General features: G+C 42.8%; 1 protein-coding gene across 5 annotated transcripts in view; it reads left to right on the top strand.

Moving 5' to 3' along the window:
- Window positions 1–24365, top strand: part of TENM2 (teneurin transmembrane protein 2) — a 1506090-nt gene that overhangs the window by 1413920 nt on the left and 67805 nt on the right. For all 5 annotated transcript variants that reach the window (XM_073890196.1, XM_073890205.1, XM_025867075.2 and 2 more), the window contains 6 exons: window positions 5635–5845; window positions 9798–9917; window positions 13120–13381; window positions 14169–14436; window positions 19813–19956; window positions 20605–20854. In XM_073890196.1, the coding sequence (XP_073746297.1) occupies window positions 5635–5845; window positions 9798–9917; window positions 13120–13381; window positions 14169–14436; window positions 19813–19956; window positions 20605–20854 (1255 nt within the window). The remainder of the gene's footprint in view (window positions 1–5634; window positions 5846–9797; window positions 9918–13119; window positions 13382–14168; window positions 14437–19812; window positions 19957–20604; window positions 20855–24365) is intronic.

Genomic DNA, 24365 nt, shown 5'->3' with positions numbered 1-24365 from the left:
CAGAAAGTTCCCAGCCAATACCTCCCCATTCTTTCCCAGCCAGTAGCTCCCTGTTAAGGTAACTACAATTTCTAACTTTTTACCATAATTGATTAACTTTGCCTGTTCTTGAACATCCTATAAATGGAACCATATGTACTCTTCCTAGTTTTAACCATCCTCTTGGCTGGATGATTAGGGAAGGTAGATTTGGTGGTTGGAGATTCCTTTCATCAGACCATGATCTGTAAAGAGTAGAGCTCATTTTTAAAATCTGAGCTGCTGACCAGTTTCCCAGTCAGGTCCTATGTGCAGACGCTAGCAGAGCTATCCGTGGCACCTAAAGTGAATTGTTGGAGTCGATTTGTGCCACCCTGTCACAAAATGAAACTAAGAAAAGTAAATTTAGATGTTTTCCTGAAGCCTTTAATACCCAAGAAAGCTGGAGAGTTCAGGCAGGTTATAAAGGGAAACACTTGCATACCAAGCTATAGGGAATAAAAGGCATGAAAATTGAACAAAATGCTTCCATCCGATTCTCCATAAGCTGCCCAGTTTACAAAGATCAAAGAGGAAAATAAATGAAATGAATGAAATAAACACCCTCTCATTCCTACAGACCTCCCTTCTCCGTAAGAGCGATGTGTCGACTCACGCAGCCTTTCCTGAACAGAAAAGATGTGCATGTCTCAGCCAACTCTGAGATACCCGGCATCTACTGTGGCTCTCTGCAGCCCCTCCACTGACCCGTGGCCTCCTCCCCACTGAGCATAGCTTCACTCGTATGTGTTCAGTGAAGGCTTTGAGGTTATACCTTTTGCCACTTTAGGAGCTCCTTGAAAAATCCAACAGCGTGAGCTAGGCCGGGGCTGGAAACCAATGGCACAAACTTGTAGCCAGCCCAGAAGGCAAGTGCCACCTTGTGCCAGTGGTAAACAGCTGAATGGGGGTTTGAATCCCACAGGTAAATAGTGTGGTCCTCAGCAGCCTGTATTGCAGGGAATGAATTCCCAGGCATCTTGTTTCTCCTGTTGATTCCTTTCTAGAAACTTGTTTCAACCAGCCTGATTTTTTCCCAGCTGTAAATGTAGGCAGGCCTGCAGAAGTAATTAAATCTCGCGGCCAACCATATTTCCCCAGTTGATGGGTGTCCACTGCCCTGTTTTCAGACTCCCTTCGGGAAAGAAATATCTCCTCCTTCTGATAATGAAGAAGACAGAGGGTAAGGATCTCACTGGTTGCCTTTTCCTACTTTTTATCCAGAGCTGCTGCTTAGCCACTTGGATAACTTACTTAGCTTCTCTGAGCCTCAGTTTCCAACTCTATAGGGTGGGTGAAGGCATGATAATGGGCACAGCACATAGTTAACTGAGTGTTCACTGTACGGGGCACTGTGCCTAGTGCTGTATGTGTAATAACTGCTTTAATCCTCCAAACAGCACTTTCTAACATCATCATCATCTTCATTTTGTACATGAGGGAACTGAGATGCAGAGCAGTTAATTGTCCAGGGTCAGCATATGGGCAGCACCTGATCCGAAATTCAAACCCAGACACCCTGATCAGGGGCGTGCAGCTTAAGGGTTATATATTCTGCTCTGCGGGGTTGCCGTGAGGATTGAAATCAAGGGTATGTCTAAATCTTGTTCAAACTGTAGTATTTATTATTACTACCAATTAACTTATCACTATGTGGAAAGTCACATTCTTGCCAAGATTCAACCTACCCATAGCACAGAGCAGTGAATGACTCCAATAGGGGATATTAATTTTACTGATATCTGTGTCCAGTTTTTATAAACCGAAAAAGCTGAAAACTTCGCAGAGTTTCTGGTTACAGTAATACCTACGGTTCACTGAACACATACTATGGCAGACTGACATCAATTCATTTGTTCCCCATCACAGAACCCTATGATATATGCACTATTATAACTCAGTTTTGAAAGCAAAGAAGTTGAGGTTCAGCAAGGTTGGTTATCTTTCTAAGCTTACACAGCCAGGGACCAGAGGACATGAGCCTTAAACCCAAATCTCTCTGATTCTAGAGGCCAGGCTCTTCCCTCGGACACTGTGTAGGCTTTTTGGCTAAAATTTTACCTTAGAAACTCTAATTCAAAGGATTCCATTTAGCATCACCCTGATTTCTGCCCCGTGTTGCTAGACCTGTTAGGGAAGATTTTCTCCGATTTTCTTTATCAAAAGCGATAAAAAGAATACCTCACATACTCTTCCCAGAAAGTTTCTCCACATCCATATTTCTCTGAAATGGCCACTACAATTAGCGTTTGACATACGCGTGTGTGTGGCTTGCAGCCAGAGCTGTGGTTTAGCCTGCCTTCTGACAGCGCCTAGATAATTCTCTGTGGCCGCATCTCATGGAGTGAAGTACATGAGGGCACGCGAAGCCAACAAGCCACACTGCTACGGGGCCCAGTCAGGAGGGCCTGGGTCACTTTCCCCAAACGCTGAATCAGAATTGGGTCGTTTTCGAGGACTCTGCACACCTCCCTCTCCACCCTCCCTGGGAAAAAGCCCCCCAGACAAACAAGTAGGTGGATAAATAAAGAAAGAAACCATCCAGTGTCATGGGAGGGTTGTGCCGCTCCCGTGCCCCTGTTGAATAGAGACGCCTGAAGCCTCTCGGGTCCTGAACTAGCAATTCAGAACAGTTTGATTGCCTGCTTGATTGTTTGCGAGATAACTGCAAGATTGTCAGTGACAGGGTAATTTACTGAAGATTGCCATGTCAGACTCCACGCAAGGGGCTTGCTGGCATAAAGATGCGGCTCTCATGACTGACAGGCCACTGGGAGATTGGAGTGCCAATTTAAAGTTCACGGTGTCGTCGGGAAGCGTGCAGCACCAGCAGCCCATAATCACGCAACATGATGAGGTCATTACAAGCATAACGTACGCTCACACTTAATAACCGATAGAACCCCAAATGCGCCATCTCCGGAGCAGGTAAATGTAAATATGTGCGAGGAAATCATTTCTATCCTTCTTTTCTTTTTTTAGCATTTGCCATCTGCTATTGCTGATGTGTTTATAGGACATCTCCTGCCAGACAGGCCCTTAAAAAAAAAAAGCCCTAGAATCGACAAAACAGTGGGGAAATTTGAGGTCCACACTTTTGAAGAAGTCACAAGCCCAGAACGAGTAGCAAATGAGCAGTGGTTGGGGAGGAAAGTGTTGAGTGCTTAATAGGAAAACTGTCCTGCGTTACTATTTGAGCCCGATGAGGTTCTCAAGCTGGTTATATGGAGGGGGTGGTAAATCGGATGAGGGGTAGGAGATGTTCCCAGCTTCAGGAGGGAAAGGCCACCAGAGACAGATGGAACTTCTAATGGGAAGAGACCAGCGGCCTTAAAGAAATCTATAGTGCTAATAGCAATGTGTTTCTTCTCACCTAAGAAGTTCCTGCATCTGCTGAAGGGAGCCCTGCCAACAAATCTCAGCGGGATAATTTTAAATCCAAAGCAGGCATTCCACGGTAGATTCCTTCTGTCTGGTGCAGGCAGTCCGCAGAAGGTGATGTTAAAGGCAGAGTGCTATGCAGGGTTTTTTTTTTTTCTTGTCTTTTTCTTATTCTGCCAAGGGCTCTGGGATCCACTATACAATCTGAACATAGATCTGAGACCATGCCTCAGCATCATCCTGCTGCTGAGATACAATTCTCTGGCCCTCTTTCTTGGGTCTGAGATTTGTGAACCTCTGGAGAGTACCCGATTCAGCCAGCACATCAGGCAGAGGTGTTTAGAGCCCTGACTTCGAAAGTCTCTAAATTTAAAGTGTGTGTGCCTGCTCACCCTCCTGTGTCTTCATTTCTAGGAAATTCTGTAAATCTAAATGTGTTACAAGGCACAGAAGCAACATTTGCCCATGTGGAAAATGAGAGGCTAGTTTTAGTAATTTAAAGCCAAGCAAAACACACAACCTCCTAATTTGTTTGTTTGCTAAAAAGAAAGTAATGCATTAAAATAATTGTACATTAATTGCTAAATTACAGTGGAACTTTGGTGAAATTACATATTTCAATTTCATTAGCAGAACCAAACAGAAAGAGTAATGCCAAAAAATTACATTGTAGTAAATTTAAAGCACGCAGGCAGGCCTCTGATTCAGTGTTCCAGTACATGTGTTTGTCAAGTCACAGCCCAGGGTTTGAGTACATGTTTCTATGATGTTAATTATGGCCCCAAAGTACCTTGCCATCAAATCTGGGAGGTGCAAGCAAGTTATTCTCCAAGGCTTTCTCTCTACTGTGTGTTCAGTCAATTCCCAGCAGAGTGAATAAGGATTGGCCAACTAATCCATTCTATTAGGGAATTCCAAGGAGCAAAGACTGCCCGAAACATTCCCATGCTCATCCCTAACACACATGCGAAGAAGGGAAAACATTCATGTATTCATTCAACAAACCTTTGTTGAGTAGCCAATTCTGAGGCTGGCGTTGAGTAAGATGTGAATATAGAAATGAATAAGATTCTGTTTTTCTCTTCAAAGAGCTCGTTTTCCAGACAGGAAGGCAAGCACACAGAAATAATTCTAGCACAAGGAATTTGGCATTCACAAGGGTTTCTAAAACTTATTGTGCATTAAAATCACCTGAGAAGCATGTATAAAAGGCAGGTGCCAGGACCTGCTTCTGGATGCTCTCCCTGGGAAGCTCTGGGGTAGACCCTTGATTCTCCCCATGGGATTTTGATGCAGAACCAGTCTCTGAGAAACTCTGATTCAGGGATACACAGAGGAGGGCTGCCCTAACCTAACCAGAGGCATCACCAGGAAGCCTTCCTAGAAGAGGAGGACATACTTAGTCTGGGTCTTAGAGGATGAGTCATATCTGTTTCCCCCCACTGTACTATCAGCTCCTTAAGAACAAACACCATCATTCTTCATCCTTTGTTCCATGTTTCATTTCCAGAACATGGATGGCCCTCAAATATTTGTTGTATGGTAGATGAATGACAGGAATCAGCCCAGGAAAGGGATGGCGGGGCAGGGATCTAGGCAAGTAAATCAGGATGTTCAGAGTGCTACAGGTGTGTAGCAAGGTAGCACCAGAAGTAATTGGGTGAACTGATAGTTTAATTTCTGGGCGCTCCAACTAAAGCCACTTCTCCACATTTCCTGGAAAATGTAGAACTCACCCCACCCAATTGCCAAACTGGTCAGCAGTCTGAGAGGGAGTGGGGATGGAACATTTTTCTCCATTCAAGCAAGACTAAAGGGATCCCACACATTTTGATTATTGATGCGCCCATTAGCACAGGCCCCGAAAACCAGCTATGGATAATTTTTTTGCTATGCTGTTCAGAGCAAAATGTTCGTTTTTGTTTCCAACCACTCAAATAATACTTGCTCATAACCGAAAAAGTAGAAATCCTAGGAAAGTCTAATAAAGAAAGAGGAGCGACACACACTTATCTACAACCTTGGGATAATCATTTGTCCGCATTTTCGATTATTTCCTCTCGGTCTTTTCTTTTCAATGCATATGTGCTGGAATTAAACTAGACCCATTGTGTGAGACCTGCCATTTCAAGCCCTTGTGAAGGGCTGACACTCTTCCTGACCAAGGTGCGAGCATCTCTCAGCAGCTTTGTGCCATGAAATGCCCTGACCCTGGCTCTGCCTCTGCCCTTCCAGATGGCCTGGTGGATTGCCTGGACCCTGACTGCTGCCTGCAGTCAGCCTGTCAGAATAGCCTGCTCTGCCGAGGGTCCCGGGACCCCCTGGACATCATTCAGCAGGGCCAGACAGACTCGCCTGCAGTGAAATCCTTCTACGACCGCATCAAGCTCTTGGCAGGCAAAGACAGCACCCACATCATCCCTGGAGACAACCCCTTCAATAGCAGGTGGGCACTCTTCTGTCCATACAGGCTGCCGAGGTGGCTGGGTTCCTTCCTGGTAGAGCAGGAGGAAGTGCTCCTGGTTTCTCTGTGGGCCTAGTTGGCCTAGAAACTACCCCATAAGGGCAGCTCCTCTCTCTGGTTCACAGAGGGCCCTTTCCTCTCTGTGGGATTTGGCCACCTTCAACCCAGAAGCTGCTGGAGACATCTGTGGATGGTCTGGTTTTCAGATCATTTTTATAATCTATTATTTTATGATATTGTTGTTGTTATTTTCTCTCTCTTTATAAAATACCTCTGATAGTGCCTTTTGTCTGATCATCACTGAAATATTTCATTCAATAGAGTATTTTTGAAAGCAGTTATTAACTGAATAACATTAATTAGAATGTATTGAGCACCACTGATGAGCCAGAGACTTTATGTAGACCATCTATGATCCTCTCTGCAACCCCATCAATTGCACCTGCTGTTAGCCTGTTTTGGGCAAGATGTCGTGCTGGAGCATTTTATCTCTCTTTCCAAAATGATGGGGTTTCTCTTGAGTTTACTTTTGCTCTCAGTAGCTAATCTGAAGCAATTCTGGGGCAAATTCTGGGTTTATTTTATAGTCAGCTTGGCCCCTCCCTTCCTCCCAGGACAAGTTAGAACTGTACCCCTGGAGAGGAGAGCAAGGGGAGAGTTAGCTTTGAGGCGTGCCATCCCCTTCTCCCTCCTAAACACTGTTTCTGATTCTGGGGGTGACAGGAAGGACAGAGAGGCAGGGGTCTCCTTATGGCCCTCCTGCCTATCACAGATCTCTCTCTTGGTGGGTCTGGGTCCAGATGTTGATGGTGTCTGCAGATGTGAGGATGGCAGGTGTGGTCTTATTGGGGTCGCCTGTCTCATCTCAGTGCTCCTTCCTGTGCGGAGATAAGAGCTGCTGGCTGGGTTCTCTCTCATGAAACCTCTAGGAACCTTGAACTTAAGTGGTAGGCTTTGGGGAAGAAACAGCATCAGACCACGACTCAGACTCTGCTCCTCCCCCTTGGGAGAGTCTGGCAAAGGTAGGATGAGGAGGTGGGAGGTAATGGTACAGCTGATTACTTCCACAGCCCCTAGGAACTCTCTGGGAAGCTGTGCAGCCCCAATTCCCGGCAGCAATTTGAATATGAGGGCTCCTAACATGGTCACTTCAGGCCAGCAACATTAGCCTCTCGCCGGGTCTTGCTTTCCTAAAAATAAAACAGAAAAGAAAAAATAGTCTCGGCCCTCTTCTGTTTCAGCCCTGACACCCCCTAGCCTGTGCCACATTAGGCAAGTTATTTAACCTCATAAACTTCATGTTCTTGATTGATAAAATTAGAATAATATTATAGAATATACTCGCACAGTTATATTATTACTTTAATACAAGAACCCCTCAAAAGAAACCACAAATCTTTGGCCACAAAAGTATTTGCTTGTTAAATCCTAGTTCTGAGGCAGGGATTCTATAGATATGTTTCCCTTTAATTATGAACATAATTCCTGTTGCCAACGAGTCACGAATGGCCCTTGCACCAGGCTGGAAGCATTTCAGTAGGGTTTGCATGCAGTTTGCTTGTACAGTAAATGCATCTTTGAAGGCCCCTGCTCTGTTCAGCTTCCTGTTAACATTTCATCTTTTCCACCCTAAATCCAGTAATTTCCTGATACTCTCCTTTTTGTCCCTTAAAATTCAGTCTTCTCTTCCTCATCAAAGTTATCACTTCCAGAAGGCACCTTGAGCTACAGCCAAGATGCAGGAGAGAAAGCAGGGACTCCAGAATATTTGGTGGGCTAGACCAGCCCTAGAGATCTGGGCGAAAGAAACTTGCTTCAGAGAAATCTTCTCTGGAGCTTTGAAAGTCGCAGTAGATAGCACCACTCACATGAGCCCACGCTCCATGTCGGCATAGATACATAATTCAGAAATACAAAATATTACTCCAAGACATAGGTTGAAGTTCACCAAGCATGTGAATTTTAGTGCATTATCCTCTGACAGAAAAATGAAGGAGAAAGCTAGGAGTAAAAAAGAAGTTAATTCAAGACTTCTAAGAAGGCATTTCCCCAAGATAATGGCATACAAAAATCACTAAAATGCCTTGACTCCACCACTATAATTTATAGAGCAGATCTCACTATCGAGATAATGTGATAATTGTTACACATCAATAATCATAAATAGAAATGAACTGATAGCATGTCTTAGCTGAGTCTTTTCTGTGAATTGTCTGCCTAGAAACAATATGAAGCCAGCAACAATGAAGAATTAGGAAAATAGAGGGTAGGAAGCCTAGGCAACCAGGCCCCTTTTATTTCTGTGATGCTCTGGAAAGTCTTATGCTATAGGAATGACTTAAAAGCAGTAGCAGTGGTACAAAAAAAGAGGGGGGAAAACCCCACTGCAGGACATACTCCCAATTTTGTTTTCTCATCACAAACGCTTTGTACCTTGAGGTCATCAACGCACATCGATTTTAAAATAGGGTCTCGGAAGGCATGAAAGAAATCTTAGTCTGCGCTAAGATAAGGAAATGGAATTGAACAAAAGAATTATTTTCATAATTTAGTTTTCCACTTTCAAAAGACTCTAGCATTGTAGTTGGAACCAGCTAAAAATGGGATGCATTTGTTAGGCAGCCAGTAACAGACAATTAGAGCTGTCGGTGGAACAGTCTAAACCCTCCTGAGATCATCAAAGGGTTGGAGTTGAACAGTTGGGGGTATTGCTAATAAAAAGAGAGGTGCCTGGAGAAAGCATCCCTCCAGTTTTGGGGTCACCTGAAATGCAGAAGTAAGTGCATTCCAAAAATCGAGCAGACTTAGACAAGATAGTGGCAAAGAACAGGTCAGCTTGATTACCTCATCCAGAAATTGGGACTATGTCCAGGAATCTGGAAACCTGAGAACCTCTCTGCCTTCAGCAAATGCCCAGTGGCTTGAAGGCTCACAATACAGCTGCAGACCTGCCTGGTGGGCTGGGGGCTAAGTGCAAAAATGGAAGTTCTCATTAACCCATTTCTCTGTGAAATCAGAAAATTTAGGTAAGAGGAGGCCTTCTCCCTCTGTGGTTTTTGAGAGGACTGTTGTGGCGTCTCTCTTGCTTTATGGGATTTTGCAAAAGTTGCTCGTTGGTTACTGGCATCCTCGAGAAAGTTCTAGTTACTGTGATCTGGAGAGAGGAGAGCTTTCGCCGACAGTGGAAAAAAGTTGAGTGGGATTTCAGCCACCCCCACCTCTGCCCCATCAAATAGCAGGAATTTGATACAAGGAAAATAGAGTTACCTGGAATCCAGAACCCAAGATAGAATCCAGAAAAATGTATCTCCCATATTCTCTTTTCCTCAGGTTCTCATGGATTGAGAGAAATGTTGCTCTTAGAGGGCAGCAAAAAACAATGTATGTAGATGTCCCAGCCTCATTAAAAAAAAACCTCTGTGTGCTTCCCTCCATTCCCTCTGACATTCCAGCCTGGAGGAGAAGAGTAGCGTTGCCTTTCTTCAAAGCCAAAAAAGGAAATGAGTAGCCAGATGGGGAAGCTCTCACCTGAATATAATACTCTCTGTGCCAGACTAAGGCACAAGCATGAGTGATGAGGGGCAGCCTGAAGCTCAGGCCAAAAAAAAAGCCAGATGATGTCAAGAAATGGAGCAAGGCCAAGGCTAGAGGGAATGTGCACAGGAGACCCCATTGCCCATCTGAGTGGGGAGGCTGTCCGTGGATTTCACTTCGACACGTCACCAGTTCTGCTCCTCAAGGAAAGCAAGCGTTAACACTTCCCCATGAGGTGTGATCATGTGAATCCAGAAATAAATGTTGAAAGTCTTCTTACCTTAGTGACCAAAGGAGGATGGATGGGGACAGCGACAATATGGAAGGAGAACTTGACACGGCCCTGGGTCTCCTTATTCTCCTCTGTGTGGCTCAAGATTTGTGTTTCTTTTTCTCTCAGCTTGGTTTCTCTCATACGAGGCCAAGTAGTAACTACAGATGGGACTCCTCTGGTTGGAGTGAACGTGTCTTTTGTCAAGTACCCAAAATACGGCTACACCATTACCCGCCAAGATGGCACGTAAGTATCTTTGTGAGCTCTACCTACTCAGGGCAGAGGGTGCAGGCTAAGAGACAGATGTTGCTATTGGCTTGGAACCACATGACTTCCCCTTGTGGACTGCGATGCCCACCAGGTCAGAGCCCCAGTGAGGATCCCCCCAAATGTACTTGTTGCTTTATGATATGGTATCCAAAATGAAAAACAAATAGAAGGGCCAGCCTATCTAGGGCTGCCAATAACCATCATTCTCCTTTTTTTTCCATGTCAGGCAAGTGCTTTTCTGTGTGTGTCCATGTGTTGGGGTTGGAGCTGGAGGAGGACAGATTCTAGAAAGAAAAAGGCGAAGTGGCTCTTGGAAACTCACTCCTATTTTAAATCAAAGGCAGTGCAAGGTGACAAGGATCCACACGACATAGTGTCCTGTGGTGAACCCCTTCTGCTTTCATCTGTGGCTTTAGGAGCTGTGTTGTTTTCATGCCTGTTTTGAGGGGGTGGGGTGTAATCAGAGAAGTCTAATTAAATACATTTAGCTGTCACCCTGCTGTGTGAAGAACGCAACCTTCTCCTATTATCTTCTGATTGGAAACATGCACCCATGCAGCCCCCACCAAGATGAAAGCTATGTTATTTCCTTAATCCACTGGGCATGGGGTTGAAATTTAAAGAAGAAGAAGGAGAAGAAAAGGAATCTATGGAATGGGGAAATCACTCACCCACCCTGGGCTAAAAAAAACCCACAAACTATTGCCTTCTATTCCAAATGAAAATGAAGACAGTTACTGTAAATCGGATGCAACACTTTTTTCTATAAAACTGGAGTCTGGAAAATCGTGGACGTAGCATGTGGGTAAGAACTACGGCCTTGCCTTTCTCTGGTGAAGAGTCTGGCCTTACTCTTTCATGTCCTCGGTAGCCTTGCAGGTAGTTTCAAAATTGACCAGCCCACAATAACCCTATTCTCATATTCCCACCATTGAAACCCCAAGAAGACATCTGATGATTTCCATCAAAACCTCAGTATTGACAGAGTTTCTGATATCTCCCTCATTCATTTCTCTTTTTTAAAGATTTATTTATTTATTTATTTATTTATTTATTTATTTATTTATTTATTTATTTATTTTAGATGGGGAGAGAGAGTCAGGGGGAGAGGGGCAGAGGGAAAGGGGAGAAAGTATCCCAAGAAGACTTCCTACTGAGTGTGGAGCCCGACATGGGGCTCCATCCCAGGACCCTGAGATCACGACCTGAGCCGAAACCAAGAGTCGGTTGCTTAACCGACTATACCACCCAGGTGCCCCCTTACTCATTCACTTCTGCAGCCAAATCTAATTATTTTAAAGCACTAGGACTGTAAATGTGTAGTATGCAGAACTATCCCAGCCCTTGTTCATTCTTAGAAGCCAGTGTTCTAGCCCTGCAAAGTCCTATGACAACACAGAGGACATTTCCAAGTCCTTAGCCTGCTGCCTATCCCTACCTTATGCTGTCCCATCCCTCTCAGCTGCTTCCTGACTAATTACAGCCCAAACCCACTTCCCATATCATCTATCCAACCTCCAGGATTGGTGATTCTTCAGCCTGTTCAGGTTGCAAAGCCCTGGAAGTAACAGGATGTATTTGTGAATGCTCCGAGGAATCACACAATCTGTTGTATAGTAGTGCATGCCACAGACATTGATGATTTGATTCTATCATATCAAGACATTTGACTCTCTTCTGTGTCCTGTACAAAACCATCTCCAGCAGGATGCGTGCCCAAAAATAAGTCTACAAACAAGTTAATGTAATAAACTGCTGTACAGTGCATGCTCTGTTATTTACCTTAGTATTCATGTGCTCCTCACTCATGCATTTTATGTCTGTTAAAAAACACCAAAAGTAAACAAACAAGAACAGAAGTAAACAACCAAAAGTAAACAAACAAACAAACAAAAACCCACCAAAAGTATTACCCAAATTGGGTGAAGCCAGTGGGTCTGTATATTTTCACTGAGTTTTTACTGTGATCCAGGAACTCTATTAATTGCTGGGAATTCTGAAGTGAGCAAGAAAGCACCACCATCCTTGAAGCATTGAGATCCTGGTGGAGGAATAAAACTTAAAACTGGGAGACTTCTCTCAGTTAACCTCCTTCTTTTCTGTTAATTGGGAAAGAACTACCTTTGTTTTACTTTGCTAGTAATACCTTTGTCCAGCTCTTGAGGAGCAAACAGGAATAAGGTTTAAGAACAGTTATCAGAAATATCAGAAATGGGGCAAGATGGATGAAGGGTTCAAAAGGTATAAACTTCCAGTAGAAAATAAACAAATCCTGGGGATGTAATATTCAGCATGGGGACTATGGTTAATAACACCGTATTGCATATTGAAAGTTACCAAGAGAATAAATCTTAAAGGTTTGCATAACAAAAAAAATTGCAACTATGCATAGATAGATGTTAACTAGACTTTTTGTGGCCATTATTTTGTAATATAGGCAAATATCAATTCATTACATTGTACTATACCTGAAACTAACATTATATGTCAGTTTTATCTCAAAAGGTAGTAAGGCTCTGTGAAACCAAATACATATCTCGTAACAGTCCAGGTAGATGAGAAGAAAGCTTTAATGAAGCCCTCCCATGACTTAGCATTGAGCATTATAACTGTATTTATTGAACACTTCTGTTAGCCCAGCACAATGCTAAGTGCTCTCCAGCAGGGGCAGGGGAACGTTTTCTGTAAAGGGCCAGATAGTAAATATTTTAGGCTTTGCATGCCATATAGTTTCTATTACAACTACTCAGCTCTGCCTTTGTAGCATGAAATCAGCTGGAGAGGATAAGTAAACAAATCAGCGTGGCCGTACTCCAATAAAAGTTTTGTTTGCCAAAACAGGTGGCGGGTTGGATTTAGCTGGAGGAGCCTAGTTTGCAGACCCCTGCTCTGCACTCCTTGCATGTCATTCTCTCAGCCGCACTGGGAAGTTGGTATAATTATTCCCAATTCACAGATGAAGAAACAGACTCAAGAGAGGGTTAGTAACTTGCCCACAGCTGCACAACTACTAAGTGATAGAGATTGGGTTCTAACTCAGCCCATCTGCTTCCAAAGCCCACGTTTTTCTCTTAGGTGCTCCGTCCCTCCCACTGCCCTCAGGGGCAGAGTTCAGAGCCCCTGCCTTGTCTAACGGTAAGTTCATCCCTCTCAGTGAGCCCACTTACCCCGTCTCCAGGTTTGACCTGATCGCCAACGGGGGTGCCTCCTTGACCCTGCACTTTGAGCGAGCCCCATTCATGAGCCAGGAGCGCACTGTGTGGTTGCCATGGAATAGCTTTTATGCCATGGACACCTTGGTGATGAAGACTGAGGAGAACTCCATCCCCAGCTGTGACCTCAGTGGCTTTGTCCGACCAGATCCTATCATCATCTCCTCCCCACTGTCCACCTTCTTCAGTGCAGCCCCAGGGCAGAATCCCATCGTGCCTGAGACCCAGGTAAGAATGGGGGGTACTGGGGTAGGACTTTTCCATACCGCCCTCACCCTGACTGGCTGGCCAGCTTCCCCTCAGCAAATCTCACTCTCTGGGTGGGCCAGAAACTAATATGAAGGGGGAGGGACAAAAAGTAGGAACCACAATAGAATGTACGGTCGCTGGAGAGAAAACTGAATCTCTCCTGGACATTCCAGATGTTTTCAGATAGTTGTTCAAGGCTTTGGCAGTCATTGGAGCTTTTAATAAAATAAAAACAACATACATATGTGCAACCCACCTGCAAATTGCTTTTTATTCCTGTTAGTCACAGAGATACATGGTAAGAGGCACTTTAATGATCTACATCAGTGTTAGGACAGAGGGCATATTACATTATTGCCTCCCTGTTGCTTTATACCAATTGTCACTGGAAGTTGCAGGTTCATATAATTACAGCCTCTTGTGGCCTCCTTACATGCAGCTAGCAATAAAGCCTGCTGTTCTTATTTACATCTTTTGCCAACAGTGTGGTTTTTAAAAAGAAACACCACAGTGACCAGAAATAATTATTAATCCAAAAATCATAACCTCAGCCCCTTCACTCCATGGTATAGGATAAAGTTTTGTTGTTTTTGTTTTTGTTTCTCTCTCTCTCTCTCTCTCAGTCGTGGGAAGTGTTTCTTGCACCCCACATAAGGCATGATGCTTTGGGGAGAGGGGTAACAGACCGGCAACCTCAGGTTTGCAAGCAGCCCACTTGCCCAGAGTTCATTGGTTGCAGTATGTCTACCATGTGTCTCCTCTCCAGGTTCTTCATGAAGAAATTGAGCTCCCTGGTTCCAGTGTGAAGCTTCGCTACCTGAGCTCCAGGACCGCGGGCTATAAGTCACTGTTGAAGATCACCATGACCCAGTCCACGGTGCCTCTGAACCTTATAAAGGTTCACCTGATGGTAGCTGTAGAGGGGCACCTCTTCCAGAAGTCATTCCAGGCCTCTCCCAACCTAGCCTACACCTTCATCTGGGATAAGACAGATGCATATGGCCAAAGGGTATATGGACTCTCTGATGCTGTTGGTATGTTTCAGTTTCAACTCCTATTGACTCTTGGATTTAGTCATGCATTAATTCAATCAATATCGAGTTCCTACTATGAGTTCTACTGGCACTATCCTAGTAGAGAGGAATGCAGTGGTCAGTAAGGAAAACAAGAGTCCTATTTCATGGACCTTCTGTATTAGTGGGGGATCAACATAGTAAACACAGACTGGACAAGAAAATATCAAGCAGTGATAAATGCTAATATGAAAGTAAAAATAAGTGATATTTACTGGGAAGGAAGAGCAACGGCGGGTGGGCATTCAGGGAAGGCTCCTCGGCAGGTGACACTTCAGCAGGGGCTTGAATGACAAGTAGGAGCCATGTGAAAATCAGGAACAGAGCATTCTTTTTCTGACAGAAAAAGCAAGAAGAACAAGGTGTGTTTGAAGGACAAAGAGAAGGCCAGGGTGGCTGGAATGTACGGACAAGGAGAACGTTCGAGATAGGGGAAAGAGGTGGAGCAGGGGCTAGATCACGTTCCCAGAGAGCACTTGCAAATGGCACAGAATGCACCAGGAGAATCAGAAAACAGAGCTGGAGGGGATGTGAAAGCCACATGCCGTGTTTCGGGCTGTGCCTTTGAGGGAATCACACGATTGCCCACTGATGAAAGACTACCGTAAGAGAAGGGTCTGTTGGTTTATCAGTCTTTGAAGAATTGTGAGCTGTGGATGAGTGTCAACCTACCCAGTATGTTTTCCTATTTGTAGAAAGCTGTGTGGGATTAATTAAAATCCAGAATCCTGTATTTTCTTCACCACTAGGCTTGCAATTTCTAAGAACTAGAGTAAGTTACCAAAATAAGAAACCAGCAAACCTAGAAATTTTCACTGTAATTTGTAGCCAGTATTTATCAGACACTCCCTTTGTGCAGAGCACTGTGCTAAATCCTTTATCTTGGGTAACCTCTCAATAACCTTATCAAGGAGCATTCTCATATCCCCCATTGTGCAGATGGGACAGGATGGAGAAAGTAAATGAGTTGCCTAAATCCACGTACTTAGCAGGTTACACATGCTCAGGATATGGCCCTAGTAGTCTGCTTCATCAGCAAGTGGAGTTATTAACCTAATAAAGATAGCAAGAAGTTACTGAAGTAACTAGTGCACTTAATATAAAGTGGCTAATCAAATATTATACCAGTCTTTACCAATATCAAAATAATATCCAACATCAAAAAGTAGTTTGAATATTATAATGCACCCCCATGCATCTAGCTTCTGGCATTATCAAGTCATGGTGAATACTGGTTTTTCCATTCTTTCATCCACCTCCCTGCTCCTGATATTTTTCTGAAGCAAGTCTCAGATATCACATCATTTTATCCATAATATTTCACAATATATCTCTAAAGAAACACTTCAAAAACATGCCGACAGTTATCACAATTTTTAAAATGATTATTTCTTAATATCTTCAAATAGCCCATTATTCAATATTTCAAATGTCTTATGAATATCATAAAATATTAGTGCTTTGTTTGAATCAGAATCCAAATAAGACCCACCTTTTGGGATTTTGATTTCTCTTAAATTTTTTTAATTTATACTTTTCCCTTCCATCTCCAGCTCCTTTTTTTTAAGTTCTATATTTTATTTTGTACCAACTGCATTGTTTGTTTGTAGAATTTCCTATAGTCTAGTTTGTTTTCTGATTGCATCCCTGTGGCTATTTAACATATTGCTTTGTTCTATAGCTCTTGTAAACTGAGAGTGGAATCTTGAGGCTTTCTAAGGTTCAGGTTTGATTTTTTAATCTATATCAACTTTATTTTTTTATTGAGGTATAATTGACAGGCAACATTATATTAGTTTCAGTATACAACAGGATTACATATGTATATGTGTTGTGCAGTGATCATAACACATCTAATTAACATTCATCACACACATAGTTACAAATATTTTTTTCTTGTGCTGAGAACTCTTAAGATCTACTCTCTTAGCAATTTACAATATGCCATACAGTATCATTAACTGTAGTCACTATGCCATACATTGTTTCCCCAAGACTTGTTTATTTTATAACTGGAAGTTTTTACCTCTGACTCCCTTCACCCACTTCATTCACCTCCCACCCCCTGCCTCTGACAACAAACCAATCTGTCTCTGTATCCATGAGCTTTGTTTTATTTTTTTAAAGATTCTACATAGAAGTGAAATCATACAGTATTTGTCTTTCTCTAACTTACATACTTAACATAATGCCTTCAAGATCCATCCATGTTGTCACAAATGGCAAATTTAATTTTTTATGGCTGAATAATATTATACACACACACACACAACATCTTCTTTATCCATTCAGCCGTTAATGGGCACTTAGGTTGTTTCCATATCTTGGTTATTGTAAATAATGCTGCAATGAACATGGGTGCGGGTACCTTTTCGAGTGTGCGTTTTCATTTTCTTTGGATGGATAACTAAAGTAGAATTTTTGGGTCATATGGTAATTCTATTTGTAATTTTTTTTGAGGAACCTCCATACTGTGTTCCATAGTGGCTGCATCAATTTACATTCCCACCAAAAGTGCATGAGGCTTCCCTTTACTCCACATCTCTTCCAATACTTATAATTTCTTTTGATAGTAGCCATTCTAATAGGTATGAGGTGGTGTCTCATTTTTGATTTGCATTTTCCTGATGATGAGTGATGTTGGGTATCTTTTCATGAACCTATTGGCCTTCTGTATGTCTTCTTTGGAAAAATGTCTATTCAGATCCTCTGCCCATTTTTTAATTGGATTGTTTGCCTTTTTGCTACCAAGTTGTACGGGTTCTTTATATGTTTTAGATATTAACCCCTTATCAGATATAGGATTTGAAACTATTTTTTTCCATTCAGTAGGTTGCCTTTTCATTTTGTTGATGATTTCCTTTGTTGCACAGAAGATTTTTAGTTTGATACAGTCCCACTTATTTGTTTTTGTTTTTGTTGCCTGTGCTTTCGGTGTCAAATCAAAAAATTATTGCTAAGACCAATATCAAGGGGGTTACCAACTATGTTTTCTTCTAGGACTTTTATGGTTTCAGGTCTTACATTCAAGTCTTTAATCCATTTTGCGTTAATTTTTGTGTATGATGTTAGATAGTGGTCCAGGTTCATTCTTTTTCATGTGACTGTCCAGTTTTCCCAACACCATTTATTAAGGGGACTATCTTTTCCCCATGGTATATTCTTGGCTCCTTTGTTATAAATTATTGACCATATATGTATGGGTTTATTTCTGGGCTGTCTATTTTGTTCTACTGATCTGTATGTCTGTTTTTATGCCCATCCCATACTGTTTTGATTACTATAGCTTTGTAATATAGTTTGAAATCAGGGAGTGTAATGCCTCTAGCTTTGTTCTTTCTTAAGATCGCTTTGGCTACTTGGGGTCTTTTGCAGTTTCATACACATTTTAAGACTGTTCATTTTTGTGTTTCTATGCTGTGCCATTAGAATTTTGTTAGGGATTGCAGTGAGTCCATAGATTGTTTTGGGTAGTGTGAACATTTTAGTGATGGTAATAATTCTAATCCATGAACACAGAATATCTTTCCATTTATTTGTGTCTTCTTCAATTTCTTCCATCAATGTCTTACAGTTTTTAGCATATAGGTCCTTCACCTCTTTAGTTAAATTTATTCCTAGGTATCTTATTTTCTGATTTTGTTTTAAGCAGGACAGCTGGATAGGTGGTACTGTCATCTTCCATCAGGAGGCACCTAATGTCATCTTGTTTATCCTTTTTTGATTTCAGTGGCCATTGATTGCTCATTGCCTGGATCCATTAGGTCATTAGGGATTGCAAAGTCATATTTTAATTTTGTCATTGCTTTTCCATTTATTAGTGGGAATACTTTTATATAGAGATATTTTCTCATTAACAACTTGGTTATTTGAGGTATAGTTCAAATAAGAAAGAAGGGACAAATGCCCAATTATTTCCCTTTATTTACTATTTTCAGTATAATAAGTTGGTCCTCTAACATCCTCTAATGGTGGCAAATTAATTTTCTAATACCATTATGAACTCATAGAATAAAATGTATCTTATATATTTCAATCCATTGAAGTTATTATCTCTACTAATGGTCAAATTATCCCACTTTTGGTCAGTGGAACACTCTTCAGGCTGACTCCCAGATTATTTTGACATAACCCTAGTAGATTTTAATTTCTTCCTTGCTATCTTGTATGATAAAGTGGCCTAGTCTCATCTTACACATTTCTTGCTCCAGCCATTTCTTCAAGAAGCCCTGCCTGATTTCCTTTTAATGAGAAATAATATTTCAAGGCCACAAGCTAGGCACTAGCAATTCTCTTTGCTACTGAGTTGGCTGTTGTTTCTTGGAATTTTCAGAAGACAAGTTAGGAAATATATGTGGGTTATTGTTGGGGTTTTTTTAATAAAATGTATCTTCCATTCATATTGATGCTTCTATACCTCAGGATTTAAAAGAAGCCGTGGGAATCCTCAAAGGTGGCACACCTAGTTAAGAATGTAATGTAGTATGAATACAAATAATAACAACACCTCATATTTCTAAAGCAATGGGCTGCAGTTAAAAATGTATGGCATCTTGGCATTTTTGTTTCATTTATCCTTACCACATCTCTCTGAGAAATTGAGGCTTCACTTGCTCTGTGTTACACATGGGGAAAACAGAGCCACGAGAAGTGTGAGCTAGAGCAGAGTTAGAACTGAAGTCCTTCATCTCCTACCTCCCTCTCCCATTTGTCCATGTGGCAAATGCAGGATTTTTACAGTCTCTGGATCCTGTTCCCCACGGAATTGTCACATAATTGGCAGGCTTTGTCCCCATGCCTGCCTCGTCTGGCACTCTCTGGAATCCTGAGTGATCATATAAAGAGCCTTAACTTACACAAGCTGTTGCCTCCAGAATCTCCTTATAAATGAGCCACTCTGCTTCCATAGGCCTTCCTCCTTGTGAGTGAAAATAAATAACACTGAGTATAATAAATGCGTGCCATGAACAGCAGGCTGAGAGAAACAGTCTCCTGTCCATCTTTAAAGGAGAGTTGTATTTCATTTTTAAAATGATTCTTCTCCTCCTTCCACGTCACTAGGGTCATTTTTGAAAGCCAGCTGTTCATTGGAAAAGTCTTTCTATCCCCACAGAGTACTACTGTGTAAAGTTTCAAGGCTGAATTCAGCTTGAAATCTGAATTTAATATTGTGTGGAATCACAAGGAGAAAAGCAATCAACCCACCTCCTTGAGTGAGTTTCTGGAAAGGAATCTGTATTACCATGAACATGTGTTTCTCATTCCAGCTGGAAAGCTCGAGAGTAATCAAGGAAACTCTTCTCCACTCTGCGCCCCCCCCCGACTTTTATCTTTCAGTTTCTGTTGGGTTTGAATACGAGACCTGTCCCAGTCTAATTCTGTGGGAGAAAAGGACAGCCCTCCTTCAAGGATTTGAGCTGGACCCTTCCAACCTTGGTGGCTGGTCTCTGGACAAACATCACGTCCTCAATGTTAAAAGTGGTATGTGGGCACATTTTCTTTCGCAAATACAGCCCAGTCTCTCCTCCAGAACCTTCTCTGCAGCCTTGACATTTAAGTGGTAGACTCTCTTCTTCCCTCAGCATTTTTCATCGAATGTCCAACATACTCATTGGTTTTTCCACCTTCTCCTTTTATTTTTCTTTAAAATTTATTTATTTATTTGAGAGAGAGAACATGCTCAAAGCAGGTGGAGAGGGAAAGAAAGAGAATCTCAAGCAGACTCCACACTGAGTGGGGAGCCCGACATGGAGCTCAATCTCACAACCCTGAGATCACGGCCTGAGCCAAAACCAAGAGTCAGATGCTTAACCAACCAACTGAGCCATCCGTGCACCCTCTCTACCTTCTCCTTTTAAATGTCAAAGAATGTTGGGCTGTTTTTCCCTGACCATCTGCCTTAGTGTACCTCACAATTCTTCTTCAGTTACCCCTACAAACAAGATCTTAGCCTTGGGGGTCAGCGCCCCATTACAGCTCTCCCAGCATCATGAGGTAATAGGGGAGTTCCCCAAAGGTCAAAGTCCTACTGTTTTTCTTCTCTCTACCACTGCCCCTCACCCTCTGTAAGCCAATAGATGTATCCTCCCTGGAAGGCTGCAGTAACCACCCCCATTTCCTACCCCTCAGGAATCCTACACAAGGGCACTGGGGAGAACCAGTTCCTGACCCAGCAGCCTGCCATCATCACCAGCATCATGGGCAATGGCCGCCGCCGAAGCATTTCCTGTCCCAGCTGCAATGGCCTTGCTGAAGGCAACAAGCTGCTGGCCCCAGTAGCTCTGGCTGTTGGAACTGATGGGAGCCTCTTTGTTGGAGATTTCAATTACATCCGGCGCATCTTTCCCTCTCGAAACGTGACCAGCATTTTGGAGTTACGGTAAGTGGCCACACAGAAAATCTTCCGTTGCTCTCTTGCTCCTGTTGCTACAAAGCTTCACTGGGTAAATGATGGCTACATTGGGGTTCTCCAGAGAATATATATTCCATATAATGGGATGAGCTTTGAACCAGAATCAAATCAAATAAGGGTTAGGAAATGCTTTTTGAATCTATAAGGGTTAGGAAATGCTTTTTGAATCTATAAAACACCACACACATATTTGATACAATTGTTAACACCTGACTTAAAAACAAGGGTGAAAGCTTTAGGTCATGGTGCTTGAGATGGGACCTTAGTAGCTGGGTTTTGTAAAACCTCCACGCGAGAATCTGATTCATACCAATGGAAGAACCAGGACTTCAAGCTGTGCATCTGTTTCAGTGACTCTTCTTAAAAATACAGATTCCTGGAGCCCACCCCAGAGGCACTGATTCAGTAAGTTTAGAGAAGATCCAAGGCATCTTTTATCTTTGACAAGCTCTATAGAATATGATGATGTACATCAGAGTTTGAGAACCACGGATGTTCATTTGCTAATTCACATGTTTATATTGAGTGCCTCTCTGCACTACCTTTCCATAAATTCTCTGGATATTTGCACACATCTGACTTAGAATTACTGCATAGGCCTTGCTAGGTAACTTCTGGCCACACCTGGTAGATTTCTCCTGGTCATTGCTTGCTACTAAATCTGAAGTCCAGGCTCCTCTGTGCTGGACAAAAGTTCTTGTAAACTGTCTTCCCGGGAAAGTTGGCTCCAGGCTCTCAAACCTAGATCTGTAAGTGGAGGGAGAAATGAAGTCTATAAATAAGGGATCAAATTCTTGGTGACTGTTTAATATGTATCAGGGACTATCTGCCAAGGGAGGAGGGTAGGGGTGGGACAAGGAAAGCCTTAGTTGGATTTGTGGTCTGATGGGGAACTTAACCGTGTGGACAAATTAAAAAATAATAATAATGCTTTAAAGAAAACCTAACAGGGTAAAAAATTAAGGACTGTGGTGGGCGTTGGGAGGGATAAGGAGGTTATCTAAGATAAAGTAGTCACAAAAGCATTTCAGATTATGTGACATTTGAGATGGGACCTGAACGATGAGGTCAGCCATACAAAGATCTCGCGAAAAGTATTCCAGGCAGAGAGAAGTTGTGCAAAAGCCCCAATATCAGCAAATAATCTGGTTTATTTAAGGGACTGATAGAAGTCCAATAGGGCTTGGAGTATAGTGAGCTCAGGAGAAAGTATCTCTGAGGAGGTCAGAGAGGTCAGTGGGGGACCAATGCTTCAGCGTCTTACTGACCTTGTTGACAAGTATAAATTATATTCTTGTTACAATGCACAGCTATTAGAGGTTGAAGTAGGAAGTGGAGCAGAGTTAAAATGATCTAATTTGCCCTTTTTAAAGGTTATTTTGGCCACTGTGTTAATGAATGGACTATAGGGTGCAAGTATGGAGGCAGAGAAGCCTGTAGGGAAGTTGTAACAGTTGACCAGGATTTGGGTGATGGTGGTGGGTAGGAGGAGAGATAAGGGAGTGTTCCAAATGGGAGATATTTTCAAAGCAAATGTGATGGGAATTGTTGATGGATCAGGTACAAGAAATGGAGAAAAGGAAAAAAAAAAAGAATCAAGGGTGATGACTAGGATTTCTGACCTGAGCAACTGAGTAGGTGGTGGTGCCTTCTGAAGTAGCCTCAGCTACCATGTGAAGGACTTAGAAGAAGCCATATGTTGCACTTGCCTTTATTTTATTTTATTTTATTATGTTATGTTATGTTAGTCACCATGCACTTGCCTTTTAGTGGCCCCTTCTAGGAGAGAGATCAGTGAACGGAACATCAGCAAGTGCTGCTGAGTATTCCTGGGAGCTGAGACTGTGCCAAGCACTGGGAGGGATTAAAGGAGAGAGAGAGAGAGAGAGAGAGAGAGAGAGAGAGAAAGAACCCCAGCTCCACCTCAAGAAGGTTACAGCCTCAGTGATCCAGTGGGCATTTACTGAGCATGATGTGAGCCAAGCATGTGCTGGGCTCTACGGGTCTAGAAGGGGATGAAACACAGGCTCAGAGAGCACCTAGGTGAGGGTGACAGATGGACACCTGGCAAGGAGAAACAATTCAGGCTGAGTGTTCTAGAAGAACCAACAACCCATCGTGGAAACAAAGACAGGGAGGCCATGGGGTGGACTAGGCTATAATAATCAAAAAATGAACAATGAGAGGAAGAAGGAGATAAAATAGAAAAGGCTAGATAATCCTCAAGCTGTCAAACTGACCATCCAACAAACTACATCTCCTAGAGCTCCCCAACTAGGTCCCCTTCCCAAGATGTTGATTTCCCTTTTTATCCTAGGAGAGTCCTCTTCTCAGGAATCATGTGGGCAGTGGGGAACTATGGAAGGAGGCAGGGAAGGGGGTGAAGGTAGCATTCTGCTTTTCCATGGGGGGGGGGTCACACTTTTTTTTTTTTTAAAGCTGGCATTTGTAACCAACCCTCCACATCTGGCCCTTACTTCTTTGTCGCAGCTCTAGGTACTCAGAGCCAAATCAGGACTTGCCCGCTACATCCCCAGCTCCAAAGTACTCATGCTACCCGCTCTACTTAAGTGCTTTCTCTATCTAATCTGCCTCATAGTGTCCATCTTTAAAGCTCATTTTGAAGGTCACCTCTTCCATGAAGCCTGACCTCTCTAGCAGAAATAATTCTCACCTTCCTCTGGGTCACTTCAACTCTAGTTTTCCACCAAAGTTGACTCCATTTACTGCCTTGTTTTTCAGTTATTTCCATGTAAGTCTTTAGGGTCCTAGTGTTTGAACTTATATAGCATAGACTCCTTTGGCATCTTCGCCCCTTGATACCTAGGACAGTGCCTGGTCCACACTGGGGACTCAAGACACACTGTTGGAGTTAAAGGAGACACAGACCAGTGTCCTGCCTTTTGTTGGAATTTCTCCTTGATTCCAGGGCTCTCAAGTCATAGAGGCCATAACAATAATGAAAGGAGGTGAAGGCCTACTCAGGGCAAGCCACACCACACCCACATGGTGACATCAAGGACAGCTAGAGGGAGTGTAACTACCAATTTTCCATCAACAGCTGTGTGGTTTGGTTTGGTTTGGTTTTTAAACTTTTTAACTGCCTTTGGACCTGTTCTTGCTTTCATCAGCCAGGTATCCAGAGACGATTAGAAGTTAAGCTTTTACAAGAACACTGGTTTGATTTTTCTTTTCTTCCCACTACATACCTGAAAACAAAAGGCTGTCAATCCCCTCTCTTCAAAACAGTAACCAGCAGAGGGAGGGAGGAGGGGAAAGAGACCCATCTTGCTTATGTCTTTTCTCCATTGTGAGTTGGCAGCTGAATGATTTTGTTTCAGAAATCAGTCCCCATCCCGATCTCATTTACCCTCCCCAGAGCTGAGCCTCTGAAACAGAATTATATATAAATGTTCCCGTGGTTCCTTCACTATCCTTCTCTCTTCTTCCTTCCTTTGCCTATCCAAAACATACAGGG

This window comes from Callorhinus ursinus, unplaced genomic scaffold, assembly GCF_003265705.2.
Source record: "Callorhinus ursinus isolate GAN/ISIS: 27379988/994484 unplaced genomic scaffold, GSC_fseal_2.0 scaffold3, whole genome shotgun sequence".
NCBI classification, from domain to species: Eukaryota; Metazoa; Chordata; class Mammalia; order Carnivora; family Otariidae; genus Callorhinus; species Callorhinus ursinus.
Note: the sequence above shows the minus strand (reverse complement) of the source record. Positions and strands in the feature narration are given on the sequence as shown.